The 25,345-nt window shown below is 41.9% G+C and overlaps 1 protein-coding gene across 2 annotated transcripts in view; it reads right to left on the bottom strand.

Annotated features, from left to right (window-relative positions):
* Positions 1–25,345, bottom strand: part of AOAH (acyloxyacyl hydrolase) — a 973,359-nt gene that overhangs the window by 806,338 nt on the left and 141,676 nt on the right. For both annotated transcript variants that reach the window (XM_086964832.1, XM_086964831.1), the window contains exon 2: positions 5,166–5,261. In XM_086964832.1, the coding sequence (XP_086820958.1) occupies positions 5,166–5,193 (28 nt within the window). In that variant the 5' untranslated portion in view covers positions 5,194–5,261. The remainder of the gene's footprint in view (positions 1–5,165; positions 5,262–25,345) is intronic.

Consider the following 25,345-nt stretch of genomic DNA (forward strand, 5'->3'; position numbering starts at 1 on the left):
GCCACTGTACACCGCTGTAACTTTTCGGTATACCATGGTGCATGGATGTTACAAGCCAATATATAATTGGGTAATGGCTGTTTTTAGAAAATGAATAGGTAGCTGTATTGTTCTCACTACAGTTTGGCAGTGTTCTGTGTTAAGGCCTTAGATACAGGTAAGTAGTAGGTTTTATTGTAGTTCTCTACCTACGACCACTTTACAAAAGTGGTAATAGATAGGGAACTGTATTTATATATTTTTTAGATATTTTGAAATATGTTTATGAAGCACTGCATTAGTACCTAGTAAGTACCGTATTTTTAGGAAATGTTCCTTTTTAAAAAAAATTTAGGTTGCGTTGTATTTACACAGTATTTTGCAGGTATTGTTGCAGTACTCTGTACACTTTATTTTACAGAATTAATCATGTTAAAAATTGTAACTGTACTGTAATACTCTATATTTGTAAAATATAGTGTATTACAGTGTTTCCTTAAATTTTCTAGATATTTTTTCTTTTTTTCTTTGTTGTAAGTATATCGCAGTACTTTGTAGGTAATACCACAATACTCTGTAACATTTTTTAAAATAAAAAGAAACTTACAATAATTTTTCCCTGCCTATTACCTTTTTACTAAAGTGGTAATAGGTAGGGAAAAGATATAAAACCTTATACTCACCTATATCAAAGGCCCTAATCCAGAACACTATAAAGGGATGTTTAAAGAACATGGCTGTCTTAAACTTTTGCAAAGGCAGTCCACCTTGGGATACAGCGGTTTCCCTGCCCGCACTGGTGCAAGCATAGAAACCTGTTTGCTCCCTCTTGGAAAACACCTAGTCTGCTCCCAGAGGGCAGGAGCTTTAAAAAGGATCTCACCCACTACAAACAAACTTTTGATCTGTTTCCCTGCCCGCACTGATCAAAATATTGGTCTCACCTAGAGGGAGAAGCATTAGAAGCTGCTCCCTGTGGGTGGGAGCAATGCAGGCTCCTGCTGTTTGCACAAAGCTGTCCTGGGCCGTGGGGTCTAGGGGCGACCCCTAAGTAGCATATGGTGAGTGCCCTGGGTGGGTACCAGGGCACCCACCTTTCAGTCATAAGGGCCGCGGGGGATGGGGTCTCCAGGGACGATAACTGCTCGGGGAAGAGGGCCGTCTGGCACCCCCTTTCCTTTATATAAATGAGTGGCCTTGGGGTACGAGGTCCCCAGGGCTTAACAAGGCTGGGGTAGGGGGGACACAAGCCCCCCCCCCCTCAAATTTTTGTATTGGCACCAGTATTGGGTCCCCAAAGCCTAATAAGGCTCGATGAGGGGATGGTGTGGCCCCCTCCCCTTTAGTTTAAGTAGTAACCCTGGAGGATGGGGTCTCCAGGGACTAAAAAAGCTCAGGGAGCGGGGCTAAGCAACCACCCGACACCTTTAATTTGAAAACTGTCCTGGGGGTGGTGTCCCAGGGCCTGATAAGGCTTGGGAAAATGGCCACTTGGCCCCCTTCCCTTTAAAACAAGTATTTGCAATGCACTAGTCTGGCATTTGTTGGAGTTGGAGTTATTGGCATTGTAAGTGGCAATGATTTTTTTTTTTTTTTTAGTTTGCAGTGGAGTGTTGAAAACACGTACATCTTGTTAAGCAATGGAAGTGTAAATTGGGGTACTTACCCCTGCGTTGGGATTCTAAAGACAAAGAGGACCCCTCCTGAGTCCTTTCAGAGGCAAAGGGAATGCTGCGGGCGTGGTTAAAATTCAACCTGAGGCTGCTTTGCAAGTGTATGTCACAGCATGCAGTGGTTGCCCATGTCAATTGGCTTGGTGTGGAGGTCACAAGGTGAAGACATGGGCCAGCCTCTCCTCCCTAGGCCACAACCTGAAGGGGGCTGGCATTCTTCCAACCTTAAGTAAATAGCAGAACGATACTGGTCCACTGGTCTCCACCCCTCCCTACTTGTGTGTTCGCCTTTTGACAGTGTTAAAACCATGCAGTGCCAACAGTTTACATCACATGCATGTACCAGAGACTGAAACCGAAAGGAGACTGCACACAGAGGCTTGAGGAGGTTCATCTCCCAGAAAGCTGATTTATGAGGGAGGTTATAAACCATAAACTAGGCGGCAGCTGTGCATGGAAGAGGGGGTCCAGTTTCTGGTTGGTGCACACAGATGCTTTGTAACAGGAATGTATTATACAGCTTCCCACTTCTTTGCATTGAAAAGAGCTGTGTGCATGCGAAAGGGGAAGGTTCTCAGAACTTAAAGTGCAAGAGTTATTATATGACTTGGAAATTATAATTATATGTGAAGTTACAGTTAGTCTGCTAGGAGAAACATGAGCCTAACAGTAGGGTCACAATATAATCATCATTAATTCTGACACCAAAAGTTTGTATCGCGCATTTGTTGTTGTGGGTTTTTTAACATTTTCAGTACATTGGTGTATGGTGGTGGCGTGCGGGGGGGGGATTGAAAAGCAGGCACCACAAATGGATTGACAAGGTTTATGTGGAGAATTCTCAACAGGGCTGTGCCTCAGAAGGACTAACGAAAGTTAGTCAACTTACACATGTCAAGCAAAGATGCTGCTTTAAAATTAGTCGTTATCAAGAAAATAATTGTGGGACATCACTGTGGGTGGTAATCTGAAGGTTGGAGAGAGGTTGTGGGTCTCCGCCCGCAGGGGCTGTTTCGATTTATGGCGACCGATCTCGCCGGTATGGTAAATCGAGCCGAGTGGTGTTCTGCCTGGAGAATGCCTGTGATTCTGAACAGCAGTGTGCAATCGCGTCTCTCAGTCAGTCTTGGTCCATCTGAGAACTCGGTGCCAAGTTCCACTCGGCTCGATTGGTCCTGACGAGACCCCTTACCTTCAGGGTCGAAATGCCGTTGACGCCACATGGAAATGAACCTTACAAACAGTGCCTATGATTGTAGATAGCCACTGTCTAATTATTGTTAATATTGTTGTTCATGGTCACTTTCCTTTTTCCTTGTAAATATCCCCAGTAGAAACCTGTATATATTCACTTACTGTCACTGAACAGCTCTTTGGTTCTCACAAAACACATGGGACACTTTGCACTTTTCCTGAATACTATGTGTGTGTAATGTATATACATGATGAAATTCCTTCTTTTGAAATACAAAGACTATGATGGTATAAAAACTTGGTATTATGAGCCTTGCTTCTCCTTCTGACATCCCTTCTTAAATCCCACTACTACTGTGATTGCTATTATGCTATCTACTGATCCATTACCGTACATTTACTATTCGCCGGAACCACTGTTTTCTTGATAAAGTATTTGCCCTGGTTCCTCTGTGAGTAGGGTTCCCTTGTTTTTCCTTGTTAAAATTAGTTGTGGCATGTTAATGGATGGGTGAGTATTCATGTTTATTATTAATCCAATCTGCCCTAAAACGTAAGCATTAGACTACAAATGGACATTGCAGAACCTTTAAAAAAACAAGAACTTGCTCAAATTCGGTGCGTAAACTTTAAACAGGCAACAGCACCAGCCGGTCTGGGCCGAAGCTGTGGGAGGCAGGCACACTGCAGAAGCTGCTTGAATAAAATTACAATAAATCAAACAAGCATGGACGGCGTAAAGCAGGTGCCACAAGAGTTCGGAGGTAGCGGCCACCATTTTGTTGGAAAACCAGCTCTAGTTAAATGGAAAAAACAAGTAGATAAAGCATGGTGCTTGTGAAGCTGGCGCCGTGCTGACCGTTTAAGTCTGTTCACAATTAAAACAAGTGACCGGGTCCCGGCGGTGCACGTCGTACTGCCTGCAGTAGGAAAAAAGAAATAGTGCTTACAGACTAATAAACACGTACCGTGTAACACCAGAGGTAAAGGGGCCAGTAGCCATGGGAGGTTACAAATGAAGAAAAGGTGGTACTAAGGAGGGACTAACAGGGGGGCGTGGCTTGAGCGCCGCACAAGATGGCGGCTTAGCGTCGAAGCTCCGCTGACCGTGCACCGGCGCCGGCAGATTTCTCCGCTCTCACTGGACTTTCACGGAAGATAAACCCTGAATTTAGTGTGGGAACATGAGGTGAGCAAAGGGCTCTGCTCCTTGTCTATTAATTCCAGCGACATGCGCTCCTTTTCGCTGTGACGCGGTCCGCTTTTCCAGCGGCTGCCATTTTCTTTTTGCCGCGATACTTTCACGAGCGGTATTTGCCTCATGTTTGCCTCGTTCTCCTTTCTACAAGGCATTCATTGTCTGCTTCCTCCCTCATCAGCCTACTTATCACTGCAGAATGCCTCTCCAGTCGCAGTTTTCTTCTTTTCATATTTTGACGTGCAGGCGTCATTTTCAATAACTCTGCCTCATCTCTTCAATTTTCAACTTCCTGGTTGGCGCCTTTTTCGACCGCATTTTATTATGCGCTACGCTTGTTGGTTTACCACAGTGTTTCTCTTTGCGCAGTGATGCTACAGCAGTCTTCTTAACGAACATTGGTTCCATTGTAATATTAACATATTGGATGAACTGCGTGTCCTCGACGTTGCTGTCCTTGCGCTTGTATGCACATACACTGCTTATTGATTTGCTGCGGTGTTTTCTTTGCGCAAAGCATCTAAGGAGGGACTAACAAACCGATTAGTGAATCAGAAGCCTACATTTATGAAGGACAAAGACAGAAGCCAATGACAAATATGGGTAGAGAGTCGGCGGGTCTTCTCTTCCATATTCCACTACAACAGCTCGCCAGAGAAGCGCATGCTCGTTGACTCAGGCTCAACCTAAAAAGCACCATGACACGGCCACGTCATAGTGCTTCCCAACCTCGCCCTCCTAACTTTTAGCCATGCTACAGATTGGCATTTAAAGTACAAGATTTTACAGCAAAGGTGCACAACATAATAACAACCTTTAAAATAAATCGACGAAAAAGTTCAGACTCCAGTCTTTACATTTTCCAAATGTACTTGCCTGCCGCCACAGCTAATGAGATGCAGAGGCAGTTTCAATAAGTAGCTGGAAGGCCAAGAGCGGTGAATGAGAGTAGTGCCCTATACAAGTATCAATTTACATTACATGACATCTTCTAGCCACTGACTACACTGCACACTTTGACACTTGCCCTAAACCTAATGTGTAGGTTTCTGAGAGATATTTGACTTCTATATAAATGACACCAGGGTACTCCTGACTGAAGCAGGAAAATACACTCCTACCTGGCATGTAACTGCAGAGCTTCTCCATGGCGGCCTGAAGCGTCGAATTATGAACCTGGGCGAGTTGTTGAACTATGGTCACGGTAAGAACACATCCTGAAAAAAGAAAATGGCATGATATTTTTCTTGGTCTCTACTCTTTTTCATCCGCTATTTTCAAATTATGTACTCATTTCCATTAATTTGCAACCTGATACATCTATTCAGCAATATAAGTGTGTTTTCAGATGAATGCATACATATTTCCAAAAAGTATATGCAGATGTTTTTTATGCTGCCACAGTACCATATTCGGTACCCAAAGGCGGCACTACCACATCATACTCTGCAGACAAAACGTTACTTGTCTTCATACTTTAAATGAGTGGGAAAACATTTTGCACAGGAACAGTGCTTTTAGTAAATGACTCCTCTTAATATTCACTGTATTTATTTTTATCTAATGTATTAATCCTGTAAATCTGCCATACATCCCCCTTTCATGTATAACTCTCTTTAAGTCAGACTGGCTTAAACATGCTTTTAGGAGACCAAAGTGCTTTAAACGTCTTATTTTCGTGGCATATTACTCATAAAGAGAATTGAATATTATATATTCTTTACTCGATTAAAAATATGATTATTTACAATAATAAAAACATTTCATAAATGTAAAACGATAAAAGGTTCAAAATCCATATTTCATAAAAATCTTATATCAGGCGAACAATAACAGCACTAAAGGGAATACATAAAAACAAGATTTCATCACAAAAAACATAAAAGTAGGTATTATACTGTTAAATTTACAGAGGCACTTTTATGGAGTTTGGACCTTCTCCACCAAGCGTACAGCAAAAATGTATTTATTTTTATCTAATGTATTAATCCTGTAAATCTGCCATACATCCCCCTTTCTTGTATAACCCTATTTTAGTCAGACTGGCTTAAACATGCTTTTAGGAGACCAAAGTGCTTTAAACGTCTTATTTTCGTGGCATATTACTCATAAAGAGAATTGAATATTAAAGAGCTGCGTCCCTTTAACCCACCGTGTTTATTTATATCTGTGTAGCAATATTTCTGTGGCATGAATAAATGATGTGGCTTTCTCATTTCACACTCCATCAATATTTCTGTTTCATTCAATCTCAAGTGAGTGTGAACAGTCAATACCAATCTTGAGTCGTGTCATTATCTCATCAGCAGTTCCTTCCTCCTCATTGGGATTCTGTGACTTCCTTTCTAGACGCTGCTGTCCTCAGCTCAGATCCGGTCATCCTCCGAGGCACTGCAAGATTTTCTGAAGTGGACCTGTTACTAGTGTCCTCACTATGCATCTCTTATTGAGTGATGCGCGACACCATCACACAAGTTATTAATCATAGCATTCTGTATGGTAAAGTTATAACATAGTGGGGCAAGGGTGGCCTGGGCCCTAATACAAACAAGCAAAATAGGCTGTCCTGCTTCTTGGTTGAGAAGAAAAAGACAGCCATAGTATAGCCTTATAGCACACTGCCGAGGGCTATACCGGTTGTTAAAGGTCAGAGCCGCAGGCAGGGGCCTATAACGAGGTAGAGGGCCTGTAGCAACTGGTACAGACTAAAGCAGAAGGGCTATCAGGCTATTAGAGCATTCCACCCACTAAGGGTACAATGTTCTAAATTACAAAGGGAAAAATATGAAGACAAACGATGGAATATTGGAGCTCTGGGCTTAAACCATCCGTAATAATCCCAGAGCTACTCCATTATTTTTAATGGAGCTCTCGGCGTTCCAGTGATCTAGTTGGGGTTAAGTGTACCTTTTGCTTGTCTAGGCCACAGTGCCCCTGCACCAGCTGCACTAATAACAGCAATATTCTTAAAGCTCTAAGTAGTATTCTTTACGTGAGTGAAAGTAATGGCATTCGGTGGCTTATTTATGAGAAGGTTATGTCACGTTTACACCACCCAATGTGGTACATGCGTGACTCAAACCTCTAAGTCAAATATTTGATGCCACACAAAGCAACTTTGCGTGGCTTGAAAGATCTGAAGCAACGCAGCGCAGTGTAGATCGCGGTGTTACGTTACTCTGCCCTGGGAAAGCGTTTCATGGGCATCGCGTGGGTGTTTTAATGCAAGGTCCATGGATTTTGGCACATCCCCAGATTTACAAGAACTTGTTAACCTGGGGATACGCCAAAATCAGACACCTTCACAGGCGTGGTGCAACAAGGAGAAATATCCCTCTTTTACCTCATTTTTAATCCTTCTATGTGTGCTGAATTCGCAGCACACATACAATGAGAATTATGCCTCCCAGGATTGTTTTTGTGCAGGAAGTTGTCCATTGCTGCACAAAAACAATCCTTCATGCTGCCTGGGTTAGCGCTAGGCTGCCAAAAGGGCACCAGCGCAAGGGAAAGTGCAGGAATGCGCCATACTGACTTAAATACCCTTTCTCTGTCACATAGCGCAGCGCAGCAAGGCGACTTGTTGCCCTGCTCTGCATCAGAAGCTCATAAATGCGCCCCTCAGTGTTAGAAATGTGAAACTGCACTCAAGCCACTGAGAGAAGGTCATGCTTAGTCAAACGAATTACTTACTGCTTCTCACCGGTGAAGAAAAGCCTCAGGATTAAGAACAAGCATTGGCAAAACAGGTAGGTCTAGCTTTAAGTCATAATTAGGGCTCCCGGTTTTATGGTATTTATTTTTTTGCCATTTTCGTCTGTATTTATCCATATTTATTTTTTGCTAATTTTATCTGTATTTATCCATATTTATTTTCGGGTTTGTGGAAAAATTAAGCTGAAATTAGTATATTCCCACATTTATTTAACCAATAAAATATGCACTCATGCTTGAATGTCTGCTAGGTTTCAGTGCTTTGAACACCCGCAGAAGATAAATCAGTACACTTATATGAAAATATGCAAATTTCATCATCATCATCATTGATAACTTTATTTCGACCACAAGAGTCATAAAAGTACATAGTAAAAACAAAGTGAACAATAAAGAATCAATTTTAAATAAGTTAACAACTCATTTCATATATATACACATAAATACAGTAAGGATATTCATGATTAAAAAATAATTAAACTTTCAAAGTAGTTATCAAGTGATTCAGAAACTATTATTGCAAAGAGGAATAGCTTCTAGAATTAAGTCATCAAGAAGGTTCTGAGCTTAATCCACATACTATTTAGAAACCGGGAAACAGCAAAGACAACTGGTGGGTGAGTGTCGTATTTTAGTTCTCTAAGCGCGTGATCACATTCTTGAAACCTCAAATTCCTGCAGATGGGTTTAATCCAACTCTCTCAAGAGGTATACCATTCAGGGAAGGATTTGGTCTTGTTTGCCTTGGTGGACTAAAAATCATAAATGTAGTTTTAGCCAAATTGATTTCTAGTCCACTTAAAGCACAAAAGTCAGCAAACCCGTTAAGGATACGTTGGATGCCAGTAGCTGTTCGAGACAGCAGTAGAGTGTCGTCCGCAAACATTAATGCAGGCACTCTACCTGAAACTAATTTAGGGGAATCTGTATCCTTTATGGCTAGGAGATGTTTAACAAGCCCATTTATATACAGGCAAAAGAGAGTAGGGGCCAGCACACACCCCTGGCGTACCCCCTTTGCACTGGAAATCGTGCTGACAATTCTCCCATTTTCCCACATCTAACCTGGGCGAAGTTTCGTGAGTGGAGCCTAATCAGTACTTCCAGTAAGTAGTGGGGCATTCCAAGATCCTGAAGGACTCTCCACAACTTATCCCTGGGGACCAGATCAAACGCGGCCCGTAGGTCCACAAAGATGAGGTAGAGACTGCCACCCTCCACACTCACTGTTTTCCAAAAGAGGACCTGTAACCGGAAGATCTGGTCAGTTGTGGAGGTACCCGATCTGAAACCGGCTTATAAATTACTTAAGATCTGACTTTCCTCCTCCCATTGCTGGATCCTGTCCAGAACTATCCTCCCCAAAAGCTTCTGCAGGATATCTATAAGGCTAATGGGCCTGTAATTCGAGGGTTGCAGGGGACAACCTTTTTTAAAGATGGGGACTATCTCAGCCCCCGTCCATGTCTCGGGTGGGTCTGTTCCCTTTAATATTGTATTGAATAAAACACAGAGATAGGGGGCCCATAGTTTGGGTTCAGACCGAAACAAGTCACCAGGGATTTTATCAAGCCCCGGTGCTTTGCTCGGTAACAACCTGGCAATTGCACTCTCCACCTCCAAGATCGTTATCTCCTGGGACCCCTCCAATCGATACTAATGGAGGAGGCTCAAAGACTCCGACTCTGAGTCGCCAGTATCTGGTTGAGCATATAAGCCTCCAAAATATTCTTCCCATAGTGTTGGGGCTATGTTAGGACTTACGGCATTTATCCCGCCCCTGCCCTCAGTGCTAACAATTGCCCAGAATGATTTGAGGTCTCTGCATTGTAATGCCTCCCTCAAATCTTCCCATTGTCCTTCCTCGCACAACTTTCTTTCCCTTTCTAGGACTTGCTTGTACAAAACCCTTAACGACTTGATTCAAAATCTATCTTTTGCTTTGACTGCTTTGACCAGCTCTCCTTTTAGCTTTCGGCATTCAGCAGTATACCAGGGATGGGTCTTAGGCGCTCTTTCTTTGCACACCTGGAGTGGAAAAAAAACTTCTAGCAATATTGAGGCTAGCTGTTGATGGATTTCCACTGGCTTATTACCCAGCCCAGCTGTGGCCCCCTCAGACCCCACCACCGTCATGTCACTGAGGTAAGGCAAGACTTGGCTGTATATTTCGGATTGCCGGTTAGGGGAGCCCGCAATATAAGGCCATTTAACTCTCCTCCTATTATTATGGAGGAGAAGGGGATAGAGAGGGGAAATGGTCTCAGAATCAGTGTTTCTCATTCCCCAACTCCCGGGCATCAGGGACATTACCAGTGCGTTATGATCGCTATCCATCCGATGAGCGATCCTAAAGTCCTGAACATTATCCCATGACCTACATTTGATCATGATATAATGATGGCCTGCTCTATTGAAGGTCACATTTCCAGGCCTGTCTGATTTTAAACGGACAATAAAGGGCCTTACTGATAGGGAGAGTGTAAGGGAGAGAATTTGCAGTACCAACGGTGTTCATGCTTTTACTATAGGGATTGAGGGTTCCGGGATATTCCAATATTTGTTTTCCTCATCAGGTTCTTCAGTGCTTAAATTACTGAGGGGTTCAAATTGGCAATTGAAATCACCCCCGATAATTATACCAACCTCCGGGCCTAGTGACTTAACAAACTCCCTTAGCTGTTCAATAACCAGGGACTCCTGACCACTCTGTGTTGGTCTGGAGTAAATATTAATTATGGCTAAGTGTTTGTTCCCCCGAAATGTCAATAGGACACATAAAATGTCTGGGGAGTTGGCTGACACCTGCTTAGCCGTAACTCCTAGATGAGTCGCTACCCATATACTGAGCCCTCCTGATGGTCTCCCTCTACTTCCTTTTGTTGCACGGATGTTGAATGTGGCGAACCCACTTCGCTGGTAGTCGTCCATGGCCCATGTCTCCTGTATAAGGCAGATATCGTGCTTATCCATGAACAGCCCCCAGTCATCTGAGGTTAGTTTGTTTTTCAGCCCAGCCACATTCCATGAAATTATGTTGACACTTCCCTTGTTCTCCCTTTCGGATGGACTTCTGCTAACACCAGGATCGGATGGTCTGCGTGCCCAACCTGCAGACTCTGGCAGGCCCCTCTTTTCGCCCACGTGGCAATCTCCCATAGTCCCTAAATCTTTAGCCTTTGTGCCACTAATCCCCATGTCACCTCCAGTCCTACTCGATAAATGGCCACTAATTATACAGTTTCTATCCCCTAGAGGACTTTCCTGAGCCCGAGTTGTATTTGCGACAAGGAGATGCTTCATGTGCTGGAAGTTGGCTCTTACTTCCAGCATATTTTTGCATCCTACTGTGTATACCGGGGACTTGTTTAGTTTCGTTAGTCAGTCAACAGAATCCAGATCATTATATCTGTTGTAGTTGGAAAACTTGTCGAATGACATTGGGCTATGCAGTGGCCTGTCCCAGTTTGGGTTTCCTGATATAGGATAGTCTTCTCAGTTGTCTTCACCCATCTGGTTTATCCCCACCCTCTTATGCTCCACGCAGCTCTTATAATAAGTGCCTGGATAAAAGTAGGTCAATGGCAGTGCTTTGATGCAGGTATCTGAGCTACCTGGGTTCAGATTACAAATGTGCCTAACTGTCCTGTTGTCCCTGAAATGAATTACAATGCAATCCGGTCTATGTTCTTCTCTCTTGCCCCCACCCAATCTATTCATCTAGCGAATAGAATTTCACTGGCTCCCCCAACCGGGAGAGGTCTGTAACGATTGAGCCAGTATATACATTTATTTTTGAGGTCCCAGTAGCTTTCAACCTTATCCAAACTCAGGGACGGGACCCCAGCAAGGACCACCACAAATGGGACTGACTCCGGGGGCAAGGCTAGGCACGGCAACTGGGGCCTACTGGGGCCCAGTGATCTAGGCCCCGGGCCCGAATTCGTAGCCTGCTTAGATCCTGATACATGGCTGCTGCCGACAGTTTTACTCTTTCCCCCCATATTCCTAGTATTAGTTGGGGAGATTATTGGCGTTGTCGCCGGCAGGGGAGTTAAGGGTGTATCTACTGGATTACAGTGTATGACTGGTACCCTCTCCCTGGAAATGTCCCCCAAAGGTAAATTCAGAGAACTTGTTTGACTTGGCCCAGATGTACTTGGGTCATTACTGGCCTTCTCAGAGTTCTCCCTGGCCATCCCTCCCGCTTTAGGTATACATAATAATTCAAGACAGGACAGTCTTTTTTCGATAGAGTCCAGTCTCTTGTGAATCGGGAGGCATGACTGTATAAATATCTGCTCCATCTGTCTGAACCCAAAAGTCACCACCTTGCTCTGGTAGTGTTGTAGCTTCATCAACTTCTATTATTGACTTGTCTGTTCCAGGAACCTCGCCAGCTAGGTCGACCTCAGGCGGTCCATCGTCCTTTGTAGAGCATTTCTGCCTTTTAGTGCCCTTGTTAGTTAAGGCGATTACTCCATGCTTTCTTTTGGTTGCTGGGTCAGGAACTTTACTTGTTAACCCTGAGTCTGCCACCATAATTGACCTGGCAGACTGGCCGGATCTGGTGCAAAGAGAGTTGGGGGAGTTGTTTCCTGTATGTACTCAAAGGGGGCCCTGTTCGCTGGCGGGCTGTGCAGCATCACCGCAACCTCCTTCAAGGTATTGGCCTCACTCACCGATATGCCCGCTATAGTTCTGGGCTCTATTTGTACTACCGGTGGTGGCAATGTTAGAATTACATCCAAAGTTGGTTGAGGAGATGGAGCTATAGCAATCGTTCCCAAGGAGGATCGTTTGTTGAATAATTGGTCCAAAGATAAGCGTTTTTCGGTAAGTTCAATTTCCCTTTGTAGGACAGAGGTAGCTCTAATTAGGAACTGGTCTATGGTTCCAACAACACCTCCTGTGGTGGACTTTCGCCCCCTTCCGACTACGTTGGCAGCCATACCCCTGTAGCATAGAGCTTAATAATCACTATTGGCACTGACCTTCTATAAAGTGTCCTGGTCCAGGTGTCGAAGAGGGGGACCCCGTCCCGTCCTCGGTCGGCCACAGATGGTCCCGCCCTTGTCCCGGGCTTCTTCGGGCGCGCGCCCGCGCGCGTCCCGTGGGACGGACAGTAGGATGTTGGATTAATACACCTGTGAGGGGGCATGCCGATGTGGCTGTCCGTGCCCCGCTGCCTTCTGGAGCGCGTGGTTCGCTCCTGTTCGTGTGTCCCTCTGCTGCCTGCAAGATCCTCCGCTGTGTCCTCAATGCGAGCGTTTCCCACAGAGCGGGAAGCGCGAGAGGTATAAGAGCACCTGTGGGGGGCAGTGCCGATGTGGCTGTCCGTGCCACGCTGCTTTCTGGAGCATGTGGTTCGCTCCTGTTCGTATGCCCCTCTGCTGCCTGCAAGATCCTCCCCTGTGTCCTCAATGCAAGCGTTTCCCGCGAGAGGTATAAGAGTACCTGTGGGGGGGCGTGCCGATGTGGCTGTCCGTGCCCCCTGCCTTCTGGAGCGCGTGGTTCGCTCCTGTTCGTCTGCTGCCTGCAAGATCCTCCGCTGTGTCCTCAATGTGAGCGTTTCCCGCAGAGTGGGAAACACGAGAGGTATAAGAGCACCTGTGGGGGGGTGTGCTGATGTGGCTGTCCGTGCCCCGCTGCCTTCTGGAGTGCGTGGTTCGCTCCTGTTCATATGCCCCTCTGCTGCCGGCAAGATCCTCCGCTGTGTCCTCAATGCGAGCATTTTCAGCATCAACCTTGTGCATATCTACTCCTGTTAAAGCCTCTTTACTAATATTCCTTTCTTTTTGTCCCTCTTATCTATCAATCCACACATCTATTGGCCTGGCAGTCATGGCAGACAGTATTTAGAATGACTCAAAAAGCAACCCAATTCCTGTATTTATCCACATTTAAAAATAAATACAGACAAGAAAATGAATGTTTTCTGTCTGTATTTAACTGTAAAAATCCATAAAAACGGAAAACAGGGAGCCTTAGTCATAATGCATGCAGACATAGACATGCACAAATGTGTGCACACTACTGATGATGTCTCTCTGCGCAACACTCCTGTTTCTGTGCCTCCTATGTCTGTTTTATTATTAATTCCCCAAGTTTGCATTGGTGAACAACATCAGTACCACAAGCTTAGGGTATTAAAATCATCTGCACCTTAAGCATTATTGCACACATAATTAGGATGCACTCTGAGTCTGTGCCCATTCTTCCTATGCAATGAAGGCATGCTTTGAGTGTCGGTGTGGACTTGGTGGTTTAAAAAATGCCCAGTAGGCAATCTCAATTTTGTCTCACAATAGTGTTGAGGATGGTGCTCTCTGAGCTTATCTGAGGGACACTGGCCACTAAGGCCCTTATTACAAGTGGCCCATAATTCCCGAGGAAACATGGTAGATTTCAAGGATTCTAACCAAACATTTTAACTTTGGAAAGCAGGTGGATTGTCTGGATTTAGTAACTGTCTGCAGATGTTGGAATCAGATTAGAAAAAGGGAATAACTAAGGACCATATTATCAAGAATGGCGATAACATTATCGCAGCTTTAGTGGCAGGAAATTGCCGCTAAAGCGTCGATATGGGGCTTGATAATATGCCTTTGTGAATTCCCATAGAAGCCCAGGTTCTGGTGTGAACCTCGGCTTTTATGGGAATTCCCAAGGGCCTATCATCAAGCCCCTTATCGCCGCTTTAGCGGCAGTTTCCTGCCGCTAAAGCAGCGATAATGTTATCACTGTTCTTGATAATATGGCCCTAAAAATGTTGTATATGGGCATTTGCAACACTAGGCCCGATTGATAAACGCCTGGTATCTACGACTGTTACCTACATCTCAGCAACATTGTCCTCCAGTGAACCCAGGAAAGATTATTGACATATCAGCGATCTGTTCTTTTGGGATAGTGACGTCTACTTAATCATTATGGAGACTGCATTGAGCTGAAATCAACTGCAGGTGCACCTAGCGAGGTTCACTGGTGGACAACTGCACATCACAAGACTGCTCTGCTGCTCTCGTTTAGGAATCATTGATTCCTGCAAGTTATTCCACATTTTAGCAGCATTTTTGAAAGGGGTCGACTTTCCCTACATTTACCAGAAATAGTAATACCAAATGCATCACTACTTCAGATATACAGATTTGATATACAGCCAGAAGGATGGTTAACTGAGCTGAACGTTCACCTCTGACAAATGCAGTGGAGGTCGCATTTTTGAAATCTGGCAAAGCTGACACAGCAGTCCACCCTTCCAATATTGGTAAACTGAATACCTTGAAATTGGGTACCAGAAAAATATTTTATTAACAGCACTTGAAATGGCAGAAGTGCCGTAGAAAGTGCGATGTAAAATTGAGTTATTCGTATTGTGTTATGGTAATGGGTCAAAGAGTCTAGAAAAGAGGTGTCCAAGGTCAGATCCGCAGTGGTCTTCAGGACAGCCCTAACACACAAGGAATCTACTTGGAGATCACTTACATTTTAAGCGGCAATTTTAAAAATGTTGGGACAGATATGTACATCATGGACCATCATTTGACATAGCTGTGCTGGAGGTACAGAAAGAATTTTAAATAATAATGGACGGATACTTTGTGACTGACAAATCCACCAAGAAACCAGTCGCACTTTTATAAGCTTCAGTATTTCATCCACATATGGCACCTGGTAGCTTCAGAATCAATGAAAAACTGAGCGTTGGCAGGTTTAATTTGATTATGGGATTTAAAGGGACTTGTGCATCATTTTTACAGCTTCCTAAAACAATAATAAAGCATTACGCAATCCTAACGTAATTTTTTGTTCCATCTCCTTCTTCATTATTGATTTTTTGATTGCTTTTGCTATTGCTTTGTGTGTAACATCACACTGTGCTTTTGTCAACTTTATTGCATTTAAGAAAAGCATATTTTTCATAGGTGCTGTTTCTGAAACTATGACGACATTTCTTCGCCCTTGCAATTTCTGTAGTTTTAAATGTGATTATATATTTGTGACTTTTACAGAGCACTCATTCTTAATAAATTAGGTCATTTTTATCTTGGTTCATAAGGGTGTTGAAACAACATGGTTTTGAGTGACTTAAATATAGGTGTTTGGGACAGAGACTTATGGGTCGCCTTTTCCAAGTTCTTCAGCCTAAAGGAGTCCATTTGATTGAGCGCACATTATAGGCTCGATGGTTCAAGACACTTTCATGGGCGACTTGTTTTACCTTTTCCTAAGACAGCAGCTGTACCTTGCAGACTCATTCATAGCTGTGGAGAATTTTTCAAAAAGCATTCATATTTTAGGGACCACATCAGCCGCCCAAAGCAGTAATACTTCAGTCAATAATTTGTTCCAGGGGAATGTGAAAGATACAGGCTACAAAATACATTTTACCCACCTCATCACAGAAGATTCCTAAATAGAAACCAGGAGATTTTCCATTACCCTCTAAAGACAGGAGTCCCGAGAGTAACCTTCAAGTTTATAAATATCTGTCATTCAGCGTCAAGATGCCCCAAGGGGTAAACATACTCTTTACAAATACGCATGTTTTATTAGGTTATGAGTCTCCGTCAGTAAAAACCCGATTTATCGATGTAAAAGTGTGTGTGTATACATATCATGTGATCAAGGTGCTGTTGGCACCGAAACTCGTCATGGCGGAGTGGTGATGAGCGATTAAATAAAATATACCACTACTCACAGATATCGAGTTTGCTTCGTCTGTCCTGCTGCTGCTGCATGCTGCTGCCGACGTTCTATGCCGAATATATATATATATACACATATACACATATATATATATATATATATATATATATATATATATATATATATATATATATATATATATATATATATATATATATATATATATATATATATATATATATATTACCTACTGGCGGTCGCCAGTAGGTATATATAGTTAGGATTTTTTCTCTATGGGATTTTTGAAAATTCTATGTCTAATAACTTTGGCGTTTGTGGACGGAATTGGCTGAAATTCTCAGGAAAATGGAACATTTTGTTTCTGAGCAGCCCCTGACAATTTGGGGGGGTTTCATCAAGGGGGGGCCGAGAAAAAAGGGGGGTCCCAAAACGCGTTTTTCCCATGTTAATTTCCATAGGGCGGTTGGCCTCACTTTTAGCTCGAACGGCTGAATGGATTTGCACGAAACTTGGCAAAATTGTAGGCACTGTTAGCCCGATGTGCCTTTGCTAGGTCTCAATATATGTGCTCCAGTGGATTTTGAGTAATTTAGGTTCAAAAAAAGATATATATCTGGGCGGAGCCTAACCACACATCTGATCTGATTGGCTGTCAGCACTTCATCCAAGAAGTGTTGGCAGCCATCTTGGGACCAATATACATGATAGCACCTCATTAAAAAGCATTGTAGTTAATAGAGGGTTTTAGGACTTTAGTTACATTATAAATCATTTGTTGATGGTACCATACTCGTTTTAGGAATTGTGGTGGGTTCTAAGGTGATTTTACCATGTGAAAAAACCTTCTGCTGTGATATCATGAATATTGTTTGAAAGAAAACTAATATCTCATGATTTTCCCACAGTGGTTTGGAAGGGGATCTATAAGCTAAACTGAAAGCATATTTTCTGTAAATTCACATTATCTTTCTCAGTCATGTGAAAATGAAGTCTGACATTCTCAGTAAAACATGTACATCCAACAAGGACAGATACTGTCAGTTGATTCCTTTGTGTTCTACTGCAGCCTCCTAGAGTGTTCTAAAGAACAACTAGAGCGCTAACAGTCCTACTTATTACAAAGGTATGGCACACCTGAAGCCATCTTGATTGGAATAAAGTGGTAACTCTTAAAACATTTAATTTAAAAAGAAACAACATGAGGGGGTATATTTTGCCATAGAAAGTATGATTAGTGCTGCAGAATGAAAAATTAGGGCACATTTTGAGTGACTTCTCAAATCCTTTTCTATTTCATTAAAACATTCTGACATGCAGTCTCCCAAAATGGCCACCAGAGACAAAAGAGCCCAAATGTAGCCCAAATATCACCCAGATGTAGCCCAAGTATAGCCCAATGACAGAATGTCCCAGAGTGTTCTAAAGAACACCTAGAGCGCTAACAGTCCTACTTATTACAAAGGTATAGCACACCTGGAGCCATCGTGATGGGAATAAAGTGGTAACTCTTAAAACATTTAATTTAAAAAGGAACAAAATGAGGGGGTATATTATGCAATAGAAGGTATTATTAGTGCTGCAGAAAGAAAAATTAGGGCACATTTTGAGTGACTTTTCAAATCCTCTTCTATTTCATTAAAAAATTCTGACATGCAGTCTCCCAAAATGGCCACCAGAGACAAAAGAGCCCAAATGTAGCCCAAATATCACCCAGATGTAGCCCAAGTATAGCCCAATGACAGAATGTCCCAGAGTGTTCTAAAGAACAACTAGAGCGCTAACAGTCCTACTTATTACAAAGGTATGGCACACCTGAAGCCATCTTGATTGGAATAAAGTGGTAACTCTTAAAACATTTAATTTAAAAAGGAACAAAATGAGGGGGTATATTTTGCCATTTGAATTATGATTAGTGCTGCAGAAAGAAAAATTGGGGCACATTTTGAGTGACTTCTCAAACCCTCTTCAATTTCATTAAAAAATTCTGACATACAGTCTCCCAAGATGGCCACCAGAGACAAAAGAGCCTAAATGTAGCCCAAATATCACCCAGATGTACCCCAAGTATAGCCCAATGACAGAATGTCCCAGAGTGTTCTAAAGAACAACTAGAGCGCTAACAGTCTTACTTATGACAAAAGTATGGCACACCAGAAGCCATCTTGATTGGAATGAAGTGGTAAGTCTGAAAACACTCAATTTAAAAAGGAACAACATGAGGGGGTTAATTTTGCCATAGAAAGTATGATTAGTGCTTCAGAAAGAAAAATTAGGGATCATTTTGAGTGACTTCTCAAATCCTCTTCTATTTCATTAAAAAAATTCTGACATGCAGACTGAAACATGCACTTTGAATACCAGCAGCAGACGTCCCTGGTGAGCAGTAGCTTTACTACAGTGATCTAATGTGCAACTAGAGTGCTAACATTCAGAATTTATGGCAAATGTGTGACACATCTGAATGCCTTCTTGATGGAACCAAAGTAAACAAGCATTGAAAATGCAATAGATCTCGCCCTCGTTTAAGTTAAAGCCATTCTGTTTGTAATGAGGTGGCTTTTTAGCTTTGCTTTTATTAGTGTTTTTTCAACTTTCATGTAAATAACATGCATCTGTATGCATATAAGTATATGTATGCATGCATTTATGTTTGTATTTATATAGATATACAGATGATATATGTTTATATATGTATGTATATATATATATATATTCACTGAAAAAACCATAGGCTATAGACCATATATAGTTAGGAATTAGCATTTACAAAACCTTGAAAATTCACTGAAAAAACCATAGGTTATAGACCATATATAGTTAGGAATTAGCATTTACAAAACCTTGAAAATTCACTGAAAAAACCATAGGTTATAGACCATATATAGTTAGGAATTCGCATTTACAAAACCTTATTTTACTCACACAAAACCATTGAAATTCCATATATAGTTAGTTGCACTAACTATATATCGCGCACCCGCAATCCACTGCTGATGATGTCACATATTACATCATTCATGACATGGTCAGTGACATCACTGATGACATCACTGATGACATCTCAAATGACATCACTGATGACATCACTGATGACATCCAGTGACTGTATGTTTCTGTAAAGTTAAAATATGTCTTACATATTGAAGAATGAGTGGATGTATAAGTGTCTGGATGAAGGATTTAGTAGGTGCATGACTGACTGTATGAGTGAGTGATTAAATGTGTCTCACTGAGTGCATGGGTTAGTGACTAAACTGTCTTAATTTGTGCATCATTATGTCTGTTGTTCTGTAAACTGTTGCATGTGTTGATAAGTAGCTATATGAGTAACTATATGGGTTATTGATTGGTTGCCCAAGTATTTGTATGGGAGACTGAGTGTGTGTGTGGGTGGCTGGGAGGTGTATGACTCTGTGCATAGATGTGTGAGCAGTTGATTCACTAGATGTATGGTTTCAAAAGTGCATGTGGAAACAGCTGTATGGGCGGTTGACTGTGTGCATGAGTGTATTGGTGAGTGAATGGATATCTCAGTGCTACATGTCAAAGTAAGTACATATGTAAAACACAGTACATGTGAGAGTTGACATATATAAATAACTGTGCATAAGAGCCAGTGAATGTGTGAGTGGCTGTATGGAGCATTGTGAACTTGTATCAAGGATTGTATAAGAGAGTAAATATGTGTTAGTATATGTTTGAATAAGTAAAGTTTGTATAACTGTATAGTTGAGGAAATGGAGGTGTGATTGATTCTTTGCATGACTGACTAGGTATGTGAGTAACTCCATGGATGAGTGACAGTCTGTGAGTGTCTGTTTACACTGATTGTATCTAAGGTTATATTAGAGTCTGAAGAGGTTCATCGTATTATCACATGAATGATATCATCAGTGATGTGATCAGTAATGTCAAATGAGATGTCATCAGTGATGTCATCAGTAATGTCATTTGAGATGTCATCAGTGATGTCATTTGAGATGTCATCAGTGATGTCACTGACCATGTCATGAATGATGTAATATGTGACATCATCAGCAGTGGATTGCCGGTGCGCGATATATAGTTAGTGCAACTAACTATATATGGAATTTCAATGGTTTTGTGTGAGTAAAATAAGGTTTTGTAAATGCGAATTCCTAACTATATATGGTCTATAACCTATGGTTTTTTCAGTGATATATATATATTCCAAACACTTCCTTCGTATCACAAAAGAATTGGGGCGCACTCCTTTAGGTTTCCACAGCGAGATTTTTTATTCAGGATCTTTTAAGCATAAAAGAGAGTGATCAACGCGTTTCGATGCTGCTGGCATCGAAAACGAGCGAGATGCCAGCAGCATCGAAACGCGTTGATCACTCGCTTTTATGCTTAAAAGATCCTGAATAAAAAATCTCGATGTGGAAACCTAAAGGAGTGCGCCCCAATTCTTTTGTGATACGAAGGAAGTGTTTGGAATATTGAAACGGCGTGGTTCTGCCGTAGGGAGAGGCACCCATAACGAGCGCTGTAATGGCTGGGAAACCTGAACCGCTGTGTTTGCAATATATATATATATATATATATATATATATATATATATATATATATATATATATATATATATATACATTGAAGAAAACAAAGGTTACAGGGACGTTATAGTTAGGATCAGATTTCACTCATACTAAACCAGTAATATTCAGCAGTTATAGTTACTTGAGCTAACTATAATTTATGCCCCAGCAATGCACTGCTTATGAGCTCACATATTACATTGCTCATGACATGGTCAGTGGCATCAATCATGACATCACTGATGACAACCTAGAGCGAGTAACAAAGATCCCCTCTACCATACACTTCACTTGGAGGGTCATTTTGTACAGACAAGCAAAGGAACAAGCAGAAAACCACCGTAAACAAAAGGAGACACCAACACAAGAGGAAAAAAACAGGATGGGGGAGAAACCGTCAAAGACACAGTGCTACGTGGGAAGACAACATGACAGACCAGGCGGAGATGATGGATGAGACTAACTTGATCATCTTTAACCTCTCTACACACAAACTTACGCATGTTCAACAATCCCTATTAGAATTGGGGGTACAGCCAAATCTGCACAGATTTGTTTTTGTTTGTACGTAAACTTAAACTAATGAAATTTTTTTTGCAGCGGGACAAAAAGTGCAATGTTAGGGCACCTGCACCAGCCAGAGCTACTCGTGATCCCACCTTTGACAGTTTATGTCTTAGGGACATTGAAGGGCTAGCTAGCCTTGCAGAATTGGAGGGTGAAATATCAGAATGGGCGTCTTAACGGGACCTTTTAGAATATCTGGAATTGGAAATTGATGGGACCATGGTGAGTAAATTTAAATCCAAATGTAATCTACTAATTCTGCATGACAGCATAGACACTTTTCAGGAGGTAATGATACGTGAACTCATGCAGATTTGGAAGAGCACTAAGAACAATCATGCACACAATCTGACCAAGGGACAAAGAGAGGCACTGAGCACCATGAGGAGAGATCAGAGTTTCATCATTAAACCTTCAGAAAAGGAGGGAACTGTTGTCTAGTGGGACATTGACAAATACAGGCACGAGGTGAACAGACAACTTATGGCCTATGACGTAGCCACATTTGAGGCATATAAACAAACCATCACTAAGTATCACACTTAACTTCTAGAATAGAACAAGAGGGGCCTACACAATGTGGAGGAATACCAGTTATTAAACAATAGAAAGCCAACTACTCCATGTTTTTACATGTGACCCAAAATACACAAGGACACGATCAGCCCTCTAGGTAGACCGATAGTCTCAGCCAATAACAGCTTGCTTGAACACACATCTATGTATTTAGATTTGTTTCTGTTCCCGTATGTTCTGAACCTTTCTTCCTAATGCAGGGACAGCATTGATTTGTTTAGTAAGATTGGGGTGCTACCCTGATAATTCAACTACTGGCTAGTTATCATTGATGTTATATCTCTGTACACTTGTATCAAACATGACTTGGGGATCAAGACATGGAAGCATTTTTTCAGGGATAGGCCAATTTATTGGTATCATCATTCTATGATGTTGACTGACATGCTTGAATTTTGCCTAGAGGATAATTTTTTTCCTCTTTGAAGACGGGTGATGCAGGCAACTGGTCAGGACTGCAAAGGGCTGTTGCTTTGCACCGAGCTATGCAGGGATATGGGTTGGTGGGAGGAAAGGCATGTATGGATCGATGAAAATGAGCGCACAATCAAACACATAGTGTTTTTGAGAAGATACATTAACGATTTGTTTGTGATCTGGGATGGACCCAGGCAAGCCTTAGACAGATTTCTCACTCTCATATTCACTAATGATCTTAATTTACTTTTCACTCACAGGTCACATCAGACTGAGATGGATTTTTTAAATGTAAGTGTCAGGATTGAGAACAATGTAATTCAAACCAGCTTACACAGAAAAAAGACCTCAGATAACAGTGTCCTACATGCTCACAGACCCACCCAAAGAAGCCCAAATAGAGCATTCCCTTTGGTGAGTTGATCAGAGCCAAACACAATTGCAGTACACTGCAGTCCATTCAGGAGGAAGAGATGAGAATGACCAGTTGATTTAAGAGCAAGGGCTACCCCTCAAAAGTGCTCAGAAGAGCTTGTGCCCCAGTGGTTGACCTCCCCAGGGATAGCCTACTGGTGAAGAAACAGAAAGCCACAGATAAGGGCAACAAATTGAGAATAGTAACCACTTTCAATACTGAGTTCCCCTTCATTAGACACACATGTAACAAACACGGGCACCTGGTTAGGAGAGACCCATTCATAGGAGGGAAGATTACTCCCTATCCTTAATGAATTAAGGTCCCTCAAGACCTACTTGGGTAAGTAAAAGTAGGGAGGGTGGCTGTAGGAACAAGGAGGCTTCCACAGATGCAGACGCTGCAAGGCATGAAAATGCAGCAAGAATTGGAGAACTTATCAGTTACCAACTAGGAAAACGGGTGGTATTAAGAAATGTTTTATGTGTAACAGCGGTTGTTGTGTCTTTGTCTTACTGTACCCTTGTGGTCTTCAGTATGTGGGAAGCACGATCCTCCCAATTGAAAAGAGGATTTTGCAGCATTTGAGGGCAATTAGAAATGCTGATTTGACTTATTCCACTGCAAGAAATTGGTGTAAGCACCATATGAAAAATGCTGATACTGTAATTTCTTTGGGCAATGGCAGAGTGGCCTTCATCCTGAGAGGGTGCGACAGGGGGGAGAAGCTGAGGAACCTTCAGTCTGAGTACATTATTTTCCTTGAGAGCAAATCTCAACCCAGTTTGAACGAGCGTGAAGAAATGTTTGTGCACATCGGATGAGAACCCATTTGACCTTGTGTTTCTTGATGCTGTTTTCTGACCCCTTCCAAGTGATATAGTTGTTTTTCACTGCTCTTACTATTATATGGTTAGGAACCCTTCCTTACCTATCAGTACCTCCAGTAAAAATATTCATAGGAAGTTATGTGCTACTTGTCCACCCTCATAGACAATTTTGTACCCACTCTATACTCCTCTGTTTTTAAACTCCCTATCCCACAAGAAGACGGTGTCCCAGTACAAATCTTGTAGAGATTAGCACTTCGTCTTGTGGCGGTAGTGTCGTAGTATTTGCATCTCATTTTACTGCATTTTCGAAGTACCATGAGAGCATTGGTTATGCTCAGACATCTAATATTTGTTGTAATTGGGTCAATGCAGGCATAGACAGGTGGTCGGTTGACCAGATATTATCCTGCAAATTGATTGAACTGTGGTAGGGGTCAGACACGGTTTTAATTTAATTTGATTTGTTTAAATTTACCAAATGCAGAGTGAAGGTTCATGTGGCCTTAGGCCGCTGGCCCGATATATGTGTGCTGGAGTGCAACCAAGTGAATTTATCATAGGCCACTGGACCTGCAATTTTACAAGTGAGCCAACAAATGTATGTTTTTAAAAAGGTTCTGCTATCGTTTGCACATCGTTTATGTTGAATAGGTTTTTACAGTAATAGGCATAACTGCATATGTGTCTTGTATAATTGTCATGAATTAATGATGTATAATGTAAATAAAGATGAGTCTGCCCCCTTTTTCATTTTGGCCTGACCTAAGTCTGTTTTCAGACCCTGACCTAGGTCTGTTGTTAATGTCTAATAAGACAGCAAAACACGAAGTCTGTTTTCTATGTTTATTTTTTGTTAAGAGCATACATGGGGGTTGTGTATTTGATGAACTCAGGCTTTGAAAAATACAATTTGGTTGAAACGCATTTCCACTAACATAAACCTTAATTTAGAACGCAATCCTAAAGTATATATATATTCACTGAAAAAACCATAGGTTTCACACCAGTTATAGTTAGGAATTAGCATTTAAAAAACCTATTAAATTCACTGAAAAAACCATAGGTTTGACAGCAGTTGTAGTTAGCTGGAAATTTTACTGACATAAAACCATTGAAATTCCCACGTTATAGGTAGTTGGACTCACAATAACTTGAGCGCCTGCAATGCACTGCTGATGAGGTCACATATTACATCACTCATGACATGGTCAGTGACATCACTCATGACATCACTGATGACACCATCCGGTGAATGTGTGTCTTTCTGAAAAATAAATTTGTTTTATATATGTATATGTAAAGGTCGATGGAAGAATAAATGGTTAAATAAGTGTCTAAAAGGATGTTTTTTAAAAAAAAAATTGATTGGTTAACTGGCTTATTAAGTGTATCTTAGTGAATACATATATTAGTGAGTAATGTTTAAATATTTAAATATATGTATCAGTGTTTCACTTTGTGTATAAGTGGCTGCATGGGTTGGTGAGTAGCTACATGTGTGTGTATATGGGTTATTAGATGTTTTTTTAGTATCAGTATGAGCGTCT

This window comes from Lissotriton vulgaris, chromosome 4_1, assembly GCF_964263255.1.
Source record: "Lissotriton vulgaris chromosome 4_1, aLisVul1.2, whole genome shotgun sequence".
In the NCBI taxonomy this organism is placed as follows: Eukaryota; Metazoa; Chordata; class Amphibia; order Caudata; family Salamandridae; genus Lissotriton; species Lissotriton vulgaris.